Source organism: Eumetopias jubatus, unplaced genomic scaffold (genome assembly GCF_037043125.1).
Source record: "Eumetopias jubatus isolate StellerSeaLion01/CBP00866 unplaced genomic scaffold, mEumJub1_p1.0 scaffold_14, whole genome shotgun sequence".
In the NCBI taxonomy this organism is placed as follows: domain Eukaryota; kingdom Metazoa; phylum Chordata; class Mammalia; order Carnivora; family Otariidae; genus Eumetopias; species Eumetopias jubatus.
Window position 1 is genome coordinate 367,870 of NW_028274820.1, and position 15,306 is coordinate 383,175.

Below are 15,306 nucleotides of genomic sequence, written 5' to 3' on the forward strand. Positions count from 1 at the left end.
CAGGCCTGCCTGGGGGTGGGAGGGGGAAGTCCTCCTCACCCTGGGTCCCTCTGGGCAGGCAGGGCCTCTGGGGGCCCTGTGTCTCGCACCACCTGGGAGGGTCCATCCCAGAACCACAAACCACTCATGGATGGCGGCAGGAGAGCAGAAGGGCTACCAACTCCAGGCCTCAGGGTACAAGCAGCCTCCGCTGTGGCATTTCCCAGTCCCAGGCAAGAAAACAGCCAGGCCTGGGTGACCGGCAGCCTCTGGCCCCCCGTGGAACCCCGGTGTAGGTCTGGCCAGGTCAGCTAGGCTGCCTCCCCAGTGGGTTGAGTTCCCAGGCAGGAGCAGGGTCCAGAGCACAGCCCCCTCCCAGAGCAGGGCCGGTAGAGGCTGAGTCAAGCTGAAGGCTCCAAGAGGAGGCAGTACAGAGATGCAGCCAAGTCCTGAATGAGCAACTCCCTTCTGGGTCCTTGATTGCAGTGAGACAGGTGAGGGGCTCTGGGGGTCTCCATGCCTGCTCACCTCAGCCCCCAACCCAGTCAGGACCCTGGGCTGTCCCACCAACCTCTGAGAGAAGAGGTCTGCCGAGGGGCCCCCAAATCCCCCGCGGGCCTTTCCCCATCTTTCGGGGTGGCAGTGGGGATGGGACACATCCAGGGTCCTTACAAAGAGAGACCTCTTTCCTGGGCGAGGCTGGGGGCACCCGTGGGGAGCAAGTCCCTTGGGGCCCAGGTCCAGCGAGCCACTGCTGCCTCCTTGCCTGGGGGCCTCCGCTGTCACTGGCCCAGCATGCAGGCCTTCTTGCAGGCCACCGCCGAGATCAGGGCCGCACCCCGGCCACTGCCCTCCTCCGACTCGATGAAGGTGATCTCGCAGCTGGGCGTCAGCCTGCGCACGCTGGCGTGGAACCTCTCCTTGAAGCTGCGCAGGGGAAGCGGGGCTGCCGTCCCTCCTCCCTGCACTCCCCGAGCGCCTCATTCCTGCCCCGCAGCGCGAGGAGGAAGCTCAGGGGGCCCTCCCTCCTGCTTGTCTGGGGGCCCAAAGGGGACGAGGGGCTAACCCTTGGGACCTCGGAGAGCTTATTTTCGCTTGCCTTCCGTCCTCCGAACGCACACCCACGAAGGGCCGCTGGGCCCGATGGGGAGGGCGGACGACCACGTGGTCTCACCTGGGGTGCAGCTTGTACACGGAGCCGTCCACGCCCACGGTGATGCGCATCACGTCCTCGCTGCGGCTCTCGCGCATGCGGTTAATGACGCCCGCCAGCCCCGCGGCGCACATGTGCGCGGCGCGCGTGGACACGCTCTCGCAGGCGCGGCGCACGATGTCGCAGTCGGTGGCCGAGGGCCTCAGCCCCAGCGTGCTCAGGATGTTGTAGATCTGCTTGCGGTCGCCTGAGTCGCTGTGGGGCGGGGGCGGCCGGGGGGAGGGAGGGCGTCGCTGGAGGGTCGCTCAGCCTCCGGGCCAGCCAGACCCCGACCCCGACGGCGGCGGCCTCTTCCCCTCCCCCTGCCCACCTCACCCAGGCAAAGCGCTTGGGGCTCGGGCTCCGGAGGGGAGCGGGTTCGATTCCGCCAGGGACCAGCAGTTAGCTGGTCTTTGCGCCTCTAAGCCCAGGGTCTCCGCTCTAACGTGGGCGACACCGGCGCGCCTCGGGGCTGTCGCGTGAAGTGAGGCGATGTCCACGGCGGTGGGGAGCCACGGAGGGGGACGCGTGAGCTGCGTCAACTGCCTGGCTGCGGGCTCCCCTGCGGGCCACGCGCCGCCCGGGACCCTCGCTCCGGACCCCGGGCCGGGGCCCCGCCCACGCCCCGCCACGCCCCCTGCGTCCACGCCGCAGACCCTCCCCCGTGTACACGGCCCCTCCCCTGAGCACGCCCCCCGCCCCCCCGCGCACGACCCCCTAGACACCGCCCCTCGCCCGGCGCGCCCAGCGCACCTCTCCACCTGCGACACGAAGCGCGTCTCGAAGGCGCCGCGCGTGCGCAGCTGTTCCGACGCCTCCCCGCGGAAAAGCAGGTTTTCGTCCACGAGTTTTAGCAGCACGAGCCGCACCAGCTCGCCCATGTACTTGCCGCCGATGAGCTTCTCGTACCTGCACAGAGGGCGGCCGGGTCATCCCTGTCATGGAGGTCTCCACGCGCGGCCACGAGGAGGCCAGGTGGGGCGCTGTGACACCCCGCTTCCAAACTTGGGTTCGCGCCCGTCCCCTCATTTATCAACCAGGATTTTAGGATTAGAAGCGCTCTGGGGCCTCAGGACCGCACCCTGCCCTACTGCAGGCCGTCGGTGCGGGCTGCGCGACCTTCCTCACGAGGGCCCGGTGCCGAGCCCCCTGCGTCCTCCCGCAGCCGCGTGATGGGAGCTGTCCTCGTTGCCCCGGATGGTTGGGAAACTCAGGCTCAGACGGACTGGGGCCCTGCCTGGGGCCCTGGGCTCCTGGGATCCGCCGAGCTAGTACTCGCGTGTTTCACATATGTGAGCCTCTGCACTTTCATCTCGAAGTGCACTGACTCCCACCGACCCAGCGGAGGTTTCGGAGCTGATGCACGTGCCCGGCAGCTAGGCGGTTGATTAGGATAGCCATGACTCAGGACGAGCTCTGTGCGGGCTGGGTCTCAAGCTGTTCAAGCCAAACCGCAGCGTTCCGCGAGAAACACTACTGTTCATTCTGCGACCGTGGACAGATGTCTACTCCGGGGAACTCAGGGCTGAACCCGCTGAACGTTGCTCGGGGGTCTCAGAGCCTCCCTATGCAGTGGTCACCTTCCGGGACGGGGAGGGGGGGTGATCCCGGCTCATGTATCCACAGACCCTCTTTTTGGGGACTAAACCTTCATGTCTCTCACGGTTCCGGGTTCACAGGGGGCGAGTGAGCGCAAGAAGGGAGGAGCTTGCAAAAGGATTGTCAGTTGGCTTTTCCCCAGAGTTGTTTAAAAACAAGCCCATTATCTGCCTGCCTGAGCAGGGCGGGGGCGGGGGGGCGGCAGCGGGCAAGGTCCTTACAGCTGCTGGCCGGGGTTCAGGGAGTTCTCGTCCACCACGCGGTCGTACTCCAGCAGGAACTCGTCCAGCTCACCGGAGTCCCCAAAGGCGCCCCACTCAGTGTTGACGCACATGCGGCCCTCGTCCCCTTCCACGAGCTCCACGTTCTGCATCTCCTCCATGTAGCAAGCATTACAGCCTGTGCCTGTGGGGACCACGGGTCAGGCCCCACTGGGGCGGGGGTGGGGTGGGGTGGGGTGGAGCAGGGGCTGCAGTCCTGGGAACCCGCCTCTCCCTGCAGGAGGCCCCCCATGGCCCTAGCTTCCCAGCGTCCTGCTGCCGCAGCCACCACTGCCTGGCCTGGCGACGTGGGCAAGGCGACTTTCCCAGGGGCTAAAAGACTTGGGTTTGCTGTGTGACCTCGCATCCATGAGCCCATCTCCCTGGGCTGTTCCTCGTCCCCAGTAGGGGCTGGTGACACCTTATTACCCGGATACTTGGGAGGACGGAGTGAAACGTGTCGAAGTGCTTTGCCAACTAGAGATGTGTGTGGTTTTATCTTGGTTATCCACCATCCTTGTCTTTTAGCGCTTTACGTACATGTGCTTGAGCGTCTCTGTCCTGGGCCCTGGTCTGGGGGCACCCAGAGGTGAGTGAGGCACAGCCTGGATCCCTGGGACTGCTATGGAATTTGTAATTTGCAGTCCCTTGCAAAGTGAAAACGTGGTGTCCTTTGCTGAGAAATGATGAAGTTTCAAAATGGTTTCTGAGCGTGATGGCATGGGTAGCATGCTCCTAACACCAGTGGGTACGGCAACTCTAATGCTGGCCGGTGGACCTGCCCAGCAGGAATGGGGCCTTCCCATTTTTTTGGTGTGTATGTGGAAAAAAAAAACCCAGAAATCCTGACTTTGACACGCATCCTCTCAATTTCTGGATCTTGGTCATTATCATAAAGATGTTTTTAAGCACTGAGGAGAGTGTTTGCAGGACAGGTGTGGGACCAGGCCACCCTCGGCCATCTCTGCTCCATCAGGGGTGTGCCCGAGGCAGGGGCTGCAGAGCTCAGACACCAAGACAGGGCATCTTGGGGAGCCATGCCCTGACTTAGCTGCCCCAGGCAGCTCTGAAGGGGACAGCCAGGAGAGCAGGACCCTGCCCCTCCTGTTTAGGCGGGGGACTCAGAGCCGGCTTTCCATCTGAAAGTTGAACACGGAAGGAGGAGATGTGAGCAATGAGAGGAGGGATGGAGCAAGGTCAGGCGGCAGCTGAGGATGTGGATGTGCTGTTGGAGATGGGTTTGTGAGCGCAGACAACCCTTCAGGGCTGGCTCTGAGGGGCCCCGTGAAGCAAACAACTTTGCCACTGGCTTTCTGGGGAGCCAGAGCCCGGACACTGCATGCCTGCATGCCCAGGAGGTGACTGACCAGACAGGAGCCATGCTCAGTACATACTCCTGACCCTCAGGAGCTTCTAGAAAGGCCCGAGGTCCGCTGGGGCCAGTGCCGCTCCCTTCCTGGCCTTCGTGCAGGGACAGGAAGACCGTGCAGGAGAGTGATGCCACCTGTGCTTCTCCTCTTGCACGGGGACAAGTCTGTCTGGTTTGGTCAATTTACCAGATAAGGGGATGTAATTAAATCCCGATGGGCCAGGCGGACCTGTAGCCGGTGCGCCGTCTGATGCAGGGACTTTGTGAGTGTTGGGATATGCTAGCTGCATTCAGGACGCTCCTGCATCTTCCCAAGACCGCCCCACACCCTGTCGCCTGTGGGGCCCACGCCTGGCACAGGGGCCCTGCTCTGGCCATCACCCATGGCCCAGGACTTTTGGCCCTCATGCCTCAGGGCCAGAGACAAAGGCAGGCGGAGGCTCTGTGCTGCCGAGGCCCCTGGATAGAGCAGGGCGTGAATCCTTACCCACAATCATGCCAACCTCACACCGGCGGTCTTCATAGTAGCAGGAGATCATTGTGGCCACTGTGTCGTTCACCATTGCTACCACGTCCATTTCAAAGTCCTGCCAAGAGGCATAGAGGCAACAGTGATGGGGCTGGGGTCTCGGCTCGGGCCGCTCTGGGCTTCGTGCAGCCCCGGGGAGGGATGCCCAGGAGGCCGTCCCTGGCTTCGTGGCCAGAGATGAGGGGGGGCTCCCAGGGTGGTCAGGGGGTGCCTCACCCCTCTCCGTTTGATGGCGTCACGGAGGAGCCCCACGATGTTGTTCCCTTCTGCTCCAGAGGCCTTGAAGCCCTTGGTCCAATTGAGGAGGATGCCCTGAGGGAAGAGGAAGGCAGGCCTGTGGCTGCTGAGGAACACTGGGGGCAGGGTGAAGGCGCCCCACTCCGCAGACCAGGGCTTGGAGATGACTCTACGAATACTTCTAATTCTGCAGGGCCGGCCTCCAGCCCAAGTGAGAGTGTTTCTAAAGGAAAGCCCAGCGGCACCACCCAGAGTAAGGATGAGGTCTGGAGGAAAACAACCTGTATCACGTTGGGCTTCCTCCCCTCCAGTACACCCAGCTGGAAGCGACGGTGGCCTTACGCTTCCTGGACAGTCTCCCTGGGCCCCGGAGCCGCCAGCCCGTCCCTGCCCTTCGTGTGCCGGGGGCCCGGGCTTGGAGAACCAAGCAGCACTGCACTGGCTCTTTCTCTGAGAGGTTGTAGGTGTTTTGTATGTATTTATAACCGATGGGTACAGATGTGTGTGTAATTTATACACATGTATATGTGTAGAATAGATGTGTGTACATGTGTACAATGCACACACACATGCACATGTGCTGTACACATGTGTAAAATTGACATGTGCACATGTGTGTATAATGCGCACACGCATGCATGCATCCTGTACACACATAGAATTGATGTGTGTACATGTGTATAATGCACACACGTATATGCACATATCCTGTACATGTGTGTAAAACTGACGTGTGCACATGTGTGTATAATGCGCACACGCATGCATGTATCCTGTACACACACGTGTAGACTTGACATGCGTAGAAACATATATGACTGACCTGGGTGTGCATATAGGTGCATGTATGGCTGACTTCTGTATGTCTGTATGCACGGATAATGCACGTGTGTATGTGTCTAAGCTGTGCGTGTGTGTGTGTGTGACTGTGGCAGGTGCAGCCTCGGCCCCCGCACAGTCCTGCCTCTGCTGGTGGCCCAGCGTCACATGTCTATGCTGGCATCTGGCTGCCAGCCAGCAGTCTCCTCCCGCTCGCTAGCCTGTCCCCTGATCTGCGACGGGGCAATAATCCTGCCGGCCTCGCTGGGCTCTGAGGGCTTCAGGCAAACAGAATCGGCCGTATCTCCATTTCCCAAAGTCTCACAAAAAGCGAGTGATAGAGCCGCGGGTCGAACCCAAGGCTCTTTCCCAACACGGGGCTGCGTTTGAAGGCACGGGGAGTTCCCGGGGCGTCTTTCTCTGGGGAATGCGTCTACCCCCCCGGCCCCACCTTGTCGATGTCTTCATGCCTCACGGGGAAGGAGAAGGTGAAGCCCAAGGGCAGTTTCTTGTGCTTCATCTGATGCTTCTCCAGGAAGTCAGAGATGCACTCGGAGATGTAGTCAAAGAGCTGGAAGACAACACGGCAAGCTGGCCGTTGGCAGCAGCGCCCCGCCGTGAGCCACAGGAGAGCATGGCCTCTGAGCCTTCCCTTGGCTCCCCTGTGTTCCCTGTCCCGAATGCTGCTGCCGCTGGGACAGCGCGACACCAGGATGGGCCTGGTCCCCTGCCCAGCTGGGTGCTGTCAGCCCATGCCTCCCACTGGACCCCGTGGCGTCCAGCTGCACACTTCGGACAGAGGCACAGCCATGGCCAGCACTCGGATTTCTGCCTCTACCACCCAGAGTGTCCTTCGCTGCCTCCAGGTGTCCTGGCCGCTGCTCGCCCAGCCCTGCCGGGGACTAGCCCCTACCCTACTCGTGTGGGCCTGGCCACAGAACTGGCTGTTGCTGAATACCCTGCTTATCAGCCAAGCTCCCTGCTGGGTGCTGGGGCCGCATGAGGCATCCACAGCATCCCTGCTGCCTTGATTCATGGCCAGTCAGACAGCATGCAGGGTGTGGCGAGGACCAGGCTGCCACAGGACTCCTGCCTTGAAACCCTGGCCCCCAGGGGATGGGCTCTGCCTCCACCCGCCTCCTCTGAGGGCACCTGTACTTCTGTACCCTCTCCTGAGCCCTCCCCACGGGCAGGGTAGTATTCCCGCCTGGGCAGACATTATGACTACAGTGACCCCACTCGGTGTCTTTGCTGGTGGCAGGTGAGGGGGGGACACACAGGGAGAAGACAGAATGCATGGGCTCTGTGCTGCTTGGACCAGTGTGTTCTCTCAGCTGCCCTGTCACACCTGTGATTCTTCTAGGAAACTGGGCAGAAGGTGACCTGCTGGGGCCATGCCTGGTGGCCATCCAGGTAGGCCTCCCACCGGCCTCCCTAGGCCCTCTGAGGCTGGCTGGCTCTCCCGCCCACAGGTGCCCCTGGCCCTGGTAAACAGGTGGGCCCTCCCGCCAGGACTAGCAAGCTCGGAGATCCTGGGCAGACTTGATCCCGGCCCCACAGCCCCCGGCCCCCGGCCCCCGGCCCAGCTGCTCACCATCTCAGCAGTGCCGGTCATGGCATCCTCGGGGATGGAGTACATCTGGTGTTTGGTTGTCACACTCCACTGCCCCTCCTCGCCCTCCCCCACCTTCACCAGCATCACCCTGAAGTTGGTGCCGCCCAGGTCCAGGGAGAGGAAGTCCCCGACTTCTGCAGACACAGGGAGAAGCGCATCAGCCTCGGGGCCCTGCCCGGCAGGACCCCAGACTGGGGAGAGAAGGAGAGGAGGGAGTGGGGGAAATCAGAGAAGCTGGACAAGGGGGCTGCTGACGGTGGCATCTGGGGGGCCCCAGGTCCACTGGGGAAACGGTCAGAGGTGAGCTGGGGAACTCCATGGGAATTCACTGCCTTGGACCGGAGCCATCCCGAGCCCAAGGTGCCAAGTGAAGACCTAGTAAAATGGCCCAGACTCAGGTTTGGGCTGGGGGGAGGGAGTTCCCCTGCCACCCTGGGGAACAGGTTTCTTATTGTGAGATGCGAATGGCTCATTTTCTTGAGGCCGGGGTGAAGACCCCAGGGCTGGGCTGGCAGAGCTTGGGGTGAGAACCAGCCTGTGTGGGGGCCGACATGGGGAGGGCATGTCTGGGGTCTCGGGGGATAGTCCGAGCTGTAAGCAAGGACCTGGGGGGTCTCTCCCTGCTGGGGCCTGGGGCTGGCTGTCCCCAGCTGAGCAGCTTCTGGCTGCCGTGTGGGGCCCCTCCCTGCCCGCCCGGGACAGCATACCTGAGCCCTCTGGGGTGGAGCGCACGTAGGTGGGCAGCATCTTCACGCTGGCCTCCTCGTGGGTCTCCAGCCGCAGGCCCCGCGCCATCTCCTTCTGCATCCGCCGCATCACCTTCTTCAAGTCAGCCTCCTGCAGCTGGAAGTCGGCCAGGATCTGCTCTGCCTGTGCAGGGGTGGGGGGTGGGGAGCAGCTGCGTGGGGTGGGGGCCTGGATGGCCCAACTCACGGACATCCCGCACACACCAGGGGTCTCCCTGGCCCCCTGGCCCTGGGTCCGAGATGACCCCTCAGTTCAAATTTCCTGTTAAGACCAGCTGAAAAGCTAGAACAGCAGCCCCTCGCCAGCCCAGGGTACAGCCCATGAGCGGGCCAAGCCAAGCACTGCTATCCTGAAACGTTTTGCCGGTAATCTGGTTTCGTGCTGGGCATGTGGCCCAGTTCTGGCCAATGATAGGGAAAGAGAAGTCTGATGTTAGCAGGACCTTCCCTTCCCGGGAAGGTCAGTGCCTGCATAGCTGTGAACACAGCGGTGTAAGAGTGTGATGGCTGGCACTGCAACAGCTGTCCTGTGACAATGGGGAGACAAGGCTGTTGGCGAGGAGGGGTGGTGGGAAGAGAGGCAGAGCAGCCCAGCCCCGATGTGCCGGCCAGCTCTGGATCCTTCCACCTCCACGTGCTGCTTGTGGGAGCAAACACGAATCACTGGAAGCTATAGTTAAGCCAGGTTTTTGGCTCCCGGCTGCCAACAGCATTCCCAAGGCATACAGGTCCTTCCTTAGGGACCACATCCCTACACTTAAAGTTTGAACCCAGGGAAGGTCACAAAGGGACGGGGCTGACAGAGTCCGTGACAAAACACACAGAACCAAACACCAATGTTTGCCAAGCCGTTCTGCAGCTCTGGGCCCAGCACAGCCCCAGAGACGCCCTCCTTCTTGGCGGAGCAATCCAGGCCGTTCTCAGGGGCGCACGGCCACAGGCTGGCCCCCTCTGTCTGTCTCTCACACGCTTTCAAATGTAAAATATGCCAGCAAGGAGTAGAAACATTAACACTTGCAGAATTCTGCCAACACGCCACGCCCCGAGCCCAGCGCAGCATACCGGCTGTCGCGATTCGCTGGGAGGAGGCGCCCGCAGCGGCTTCGAGAAGAGCGCAGGCTCGCAGAAGCCTCTTTTGAGGTGCGTGCAGCCAGCGTGCCTCGTGGCCCGCACCCAGGGCCGCACGTGCGAGAGCCGAAGTCCCTGAGAGGCGGCCGGGCATCTCCCCGGAGACAGGATTGTCCAGAGGGACCGAATGTAAGATATCACAGACTCTTAGCAAGAGTGAAGCAGACGCTGCAAAGGTCCAGCCTCAGACCCCGCCCCATTGCTGTGCTGCCCGCTCGGTGGCCGTGACCCTAGACTCATGAGGGGCATCAGGCCAAAGGCTTCGCTTCGCCCTCTGTGTCCAGGCCCACTGTGGGTCTCTGCCACTGACGGTAAAAACCCCCCTCTGCCAGCTTCCAGGCTACAGAGACCCTTGTGTGGAACCCCGGAAATCACAGGAAGTCAAACCACTGGGTCAACGGGCAACATTTAATTTCAACCTAGCCATTTCTCTCCAAGAATCCGTTCTATAGAAAGGGTCCCGGAAGCACATAAGGGCACGCGGTGCTGGGACGGCAGACTCAGGAAGACCCCACATCCGCCCCGGGATGGCCCATCCCTGCTGGGACACCACACGGTAGGAGTAGATGATCCCATTCTGTCAGTCAAGTTGCTTCTGGCTGTGGGTCTCACTTTGTCCTGTACAATATTCTCAAAAGCTTAAGTTTGCTGCCAACATTTAAATAGAGACACTTGTACAGACAAATCTGGATTTGGCAGCATTTCTGCAAAAGCAGGTCTGCACTCTCGCTGGGGCCGTGGGGAGGCCACCCACCTGGGCAGGGTGTGTTGTGGGGGAGCCTGTCCCTGGCAGTGAGGGGGGGCTGTGCAGGAGACACCCAGTCACCTGCCCTCATGCTGGGCCCTGCCCAAGCGAGGCTCTGCAGGGTCCAGCACTGTCCACACCACAGGACTATGGGGGACCCATGTCCCCAGGCCCCCACACTGTGTGCATTTCCTGTTCCTTGTGCGTATGGGTAGGGGAGGGGTGCTGCTGGGCGATTCCTCTAGGTGGCCACGGGCTGACACTGGCCTCCAGCACACCTTGCCTCTCACAGTGAGGAGTGACCTCCGGGGTGGGTGCAAGCCCCCTCCTTACGTGCACTGGGGCCTACAGACACCTGGTTCTCCTGGACTGGGGATCCTTTACCCCAGGAACCTATGGGCACCCGGCCCAGGGTCACCCACTGTGTGTTCACAGCACCGGAGCCAGGCTGCCGCTGGGCCCATGACAGGCTCACACTGGCCTCCAGAGTGCTGGGACGGGCGCTGGAACCCACAGGCCCCCCCGGCGTTTGCACCTTTGGGCCTTCCCCTCAGGGTCCTCATGTGACAGGCTGGGACACCCCCAGGTATCTTGCTTTCTTCTCTGAGTCCTGGGGATGAGGTCCCAGAGCATATAAAGGGGGCAGACGTCCTGCCACCTGAGCCCCCCAGATGCACCCCCATCCAACCCACCCAGACAGCTTGACGCCTCCCACTTTCCCTCTCCGACCTCGACACCCGATGACGTTGTCCAGGCTGGGGCCTTAAGGACTGTCTGCACGCTGATGCCTGGGCACCCGCAGAGGCTCCGTTCACTGAGACGGGGTGGGGGTGGGGAACACCAGGGGCTTGGGCTCAGCATGTTGGCATGTCTGTTAGCCAAGGGGAGATGGGTACCAAGTGGCAGATGGCTATGTGAGGCCTGAGCTCAGGGGACAGTCTGGCCTTGTTGGCCCCAGGAGTGAGTGCCCTGGAAGACGCGGGCCCTACAGACCCCTCCTGGAGAGTCTGGACCGTGGGTGTCCAGAGGGGATCGTTGGGGGGGGGGGGTCAGTGACAGCACAGCTGCCCTTCAGCCTGAATGCTTCCTTCCAGGAGGCCAGCATCACCCCGACATCGATGTCGACTGCCAAACCGACTGCCCCGTATGCACGGTCCGGTGGGGCGAAGCACTGTCCCTCGCTCTTGGATGGTCCTTACCAGATTCGAGGCTGTCTGGGCCTGGCTCCTGGTGGCACCCATCGTCATCTCTCCGAGGGGCCAAGAGGCAGGTTTTGGGGGGAGGTGGAGATACCCCGCCTGCTGAGGTGCAGGGCTGGGCTGCAGGCTGGAGACTGAGGCCCACCTGTACAGGTGAGGGCCACCTTGTGGGAATGGTGCCCTCGGCAGGCCGCCCAGGGCTTCTGCACGGAGAGTGCTTGGCCGGCAGGTGTTGAAATACTCTGCTCACTGCCACCAGGTCAGGCGGGGCCGGAGGGCAAAGGCGGCCCGCGCAGGGTCAGGGCTGACCAGGACTGCGGGGACAAGGCCAGGGGGCAGTGCTCCTGCTCTCTGCACCCCGGTGTGGGGATTAGCTGCCAGGAGGTGCTGTGGGGAGGGGGCAGAACTAGTCTATCTGCCTTCCGGTCCTTGGAGGTGCCAGGGCTGGGGGTCGCCACACTGCCGGGGGCAGGAAAGTGCAGTGAAGAGCCCCGTGCACAGGGAGGGCCCGAGAGGGCCTGGCCCGTGCAGGCCAGACTGTGGCCCTGGGAATCCCTGGTGGGTTTTCGGGGAGGCTGAAAGAGACCCTGCCCCGACCCCCCAGCAGGATGTGAAGGGAACTCCTCCTCCCCTGCTCTGCCCCGCCCCTCCTGTCTGTGGTGCATGTGTCCCTTTGGCCAATGAGGCCGCAGGATTGATGGGGGGGGGGGTTGCTCAAGACCTCATTTGGGCCAATGAGAGCCGAGCCCAGGGGACTGGGGGGGGGTGGGGAAGGAAAGAGGAGGGTCTTCGAGTTGGGGGTGCGATGCCACCCCGATGGCTGCCCCCAGCCCAGGGCCTTCCCCCCGCTCCAAGGTGAAAAATGCTTGTTTTTGTCAGGACTTGTAAACTGTAAATCATTAAAACCTGCCTCTAAATGTTGGGGGTCATTCTTGGGTTTGGGCAGTAGAGGTCCAGGCAGGAGCTCGCTCTGGATGCTGGACGGCATGCAGCGTCCCCCTGGCCCAGCCCCCAAGGGGAGTGAACTTGTCGCACCCAGTATAGGCATCTGCCAAGCCCTGCTAAAATTAGCAGGAGCTCCCGAGTTGTTGGGGGTGGGGGGATGGTGAACGGACAGAATGCCAGACTCTCCCGCCAATGTCCAGTGGGTCACCCCGAAGAAAGCCCTTGGCACGATCGATCCCTTTCCTAATACAGAGCAAAAGCACCTTCACCAGACCCACTTGTAACAGGTCACTGACCCACCAGCCCCTGGCTCTGAGCCGCCGTTTTTTTCTGTGTGTGCGGTGATGGGGCTCATCCTGGGTTTGGATGGGGGTGGGGGTGGGGGTCCTTCTGGACCAGCCAACCTAAGAAGCAGCTGCCCTTCTCCTGGAGTGAGCACACAGCCCCTGAGAAGAGGCTCAGAATCCTCCAGCCCTCTCCCCTGGGAGGCTGGGGTGGACAAGGGCTAGGGCACACGGCCCCCTTTCTCGTTAGTTGGACTTCCCCTTGCAAGGCTTGCACTTTGACCAGCAAGCATCCTTCCCCAGAGCCCTTTCCCTGGCCCCCTCCATGCATTTTGTGGCAACAGTAGCGCAGGAAGGGGTCCCCACTTCCCCATGCTAGGCAGTCCTGCAGAGCCAGACTCAGTCCTCATACCAGCCCTGTGTGCCTATCACTTGTCCTGTCTCACTGCCTCATCTTCAGATGGGGAGGTGACATCAGTGAGTCTGGGCTCTAGGTGAGGGTCTGACCCGTCCAGATAAGAGGGCCCAGGAAAGGTTGGGCCTCAGAGTAAATGGCTTATGAGAGACATACTTAAGAGTCTTCGGTATCTCAAGGGCAGTCCTAAAGAGGATGGAGGAACATAGTTTGTGCATAGGGTTTCTTAAAAACAATGACAACACAGAACTTCTTGACAATGGGCTAGGATGTTTCAGTAGATAGTGAGCTCCCCATTTAACAGGGAGAGAGAGCGGATCCCAGGGACCTTGCTCTGCGTTGCAGCCAGTCTTCTCATCCCTTGGCTGCGCGTGAAGCTAGGTCAACAGGCACGATTTCATTTTCTTCTTGATTTACCTCTAGGGAAGAATCTGACAAGTTCAAGTGGTAGAGATTCCAGGATGAAAAAATGGCACATAAGCCTCATATCCAGCTATAGGGAATGAGTTCGATAAATTATGCTACATTTATGAGTCATTAAAAATAATAAGATCGCTCTGCCTCTCTTGGCATGGAAAGATGTCCCTGACATACTGTTAGAGAGAACGTGGCAGCTGTCCTCCATTGGGGCCTCCAGTGAGCCCCACTTCTGTTATTTGCCCCCATGTGGTCCCCACCTATGCTGAGGAGGCCTAGCCTGTGTGACGAATAAGATATTGCAGAAATGACAGAGCGTGACTTCTAGCTGGGCCATCAAAGACAGGGTGGTTTCTGCCTCGCTCTCTCTTGGATTCTTCCTGTGGAGGGAAGCCAGCATGAGGACAGTCAGGTCCTATGGGGAGGTCTACTGAGAAGAACGGAGGCCTCCTGCCACTGGTTCAGCAACCACTTGCCAGGCAGGTGAGCGAACCATCTTGGGAACAGAGCCACCTGCCCCAGTCGAGCCTTCAGATGATGGAGCCCCAGCTGGCTTCCTGGCTGCAACCTCACAAGACCCTGAGCCAGAACCCCCAAGCTGAACCACTCCTGGACTCCTGACCCACAGAAACTGTGTAAGATAATAAAGTCTTGTCTCAAGCCACGAAGTTCTGAGGTAATATTTGACACGGCAACAGATGACTAATACAGAGGGAAAATGGATGGAAAATATAGCCTGATCCATTTTTGTCATATAGATGTATGCTACATATAATTCACACATGGGAAGAAATAGAACAAAGTGATCAGAGTAATTATCTTGATGGTGGAAATAGGAGCGCTTTTATTTTCCTTTTTGCTTATCTGTATTTCCTATGTTTTTCTGCAATGAATGTGTAATAGAGAAATATATATTTTTTTAAACCTATTTAACTTGTTGGGGGGGAGCACATGAGCAGGGGGAGGGGCAGAGGGAGAGGGAGAAAAGATTCCCAAGCAGACTTCACACTGAGCATGGAGCCTGACATGGGGCTCGATCCCACAACCCTGAGATCATGACTTGAGCCAAAACCAAGATTGGATGCTCAACCGACTGAGCTTGAGTGCAAGCTCCCCGAGAAATAGTTTTAAGTAAAGTTAGCAAAACAAAAGTGTCAGTTAGGCCTCATCTGCTATTTTTGCCCAGAAGCTCTGAGGCCCAGACTCTGAAGGATGGAGGTTCACAGTTAAATTGGAACTTTCCAGACCCCGTATTCCAGTGGGATAGAAAATGGGGCTGGGAGCCAGAGAGCCCAGCATGCAGCCCCACCCCCCCCAGGCCTGGTGGCCCTTGGCACCAGCTGGGCACCTGTGCGGGCACGTCCCTGTACTGATGCAACAGGGCCTAGAGGTCAGCACAGTGTCGCAAGTGTTTGCTTACTGCAGGGTAGACTGGCTGTGCCCTTGTGTGAGGGGGGCCAGGGGCCTGGGGGTAGGATGATGTCAGGCACAGAGGCAAGGAGGAAATGAACCTAGAGACAGCAGAACATACTGGGGTGATGATAACGAGCCCCCAGCAGCCTCCACACATGGCCTGCTGTGGCTGACGCTTTATGTGGATCGCAACTGACCTGTGAGCTCAGGGCTGTCATTTCATATGGGGAAACCGAGGCCCACAGCAGCGAAGGGACTTCAGAGATCCCACAGGTGTAAGTGACGTGGCTGGGATTCATCCCCAGGTCGGCCTGACTTTAGGTAGGCTGGCAGGTTAGTCTTCCTGACTAGATGGAGGGCTCCTTCAGGGCCAAGCATGCACAGGGGTCAGGAAAGAGCCTCTGGAGCTGCCTCC

The 15,306-nt window shown here is 60.3% G+C and overlaps 1 protein-coding gene across 1 annotated transcript; it reads right to left on the minus strand.

The window, feature by feature from the left end:
• Positions 1-761: 761 nt before the first annotated feature.
• Positions 762-11,685, minus strand: GCK (glucokinase). Its single transcript, XM_028095407.2, has 10 exons — positions 11,418-11,685; positions 8,307-8,469; positions 7,579-7,733; positions 6,436-6,555; positions 5,145-5,240; positions 4,887-4,986; positions 2,992-3,175; positions 1,925-2,080; positions 1,154-1,387; positions 762-906 (listed from the first exon to the last, which is right to left on the minus strand). Exons 1-10 carry the CDS (start codon positions 11,463-11,465, stop codon positions 762-764), a joined length of 1,401 nt encoding a protein of 466 aa, XP_027951208.1. The 5' UTR covers positions 11,466-11,685.
• Positions 11,686-15,306: the final 3,621 nt, after the last annotated feature.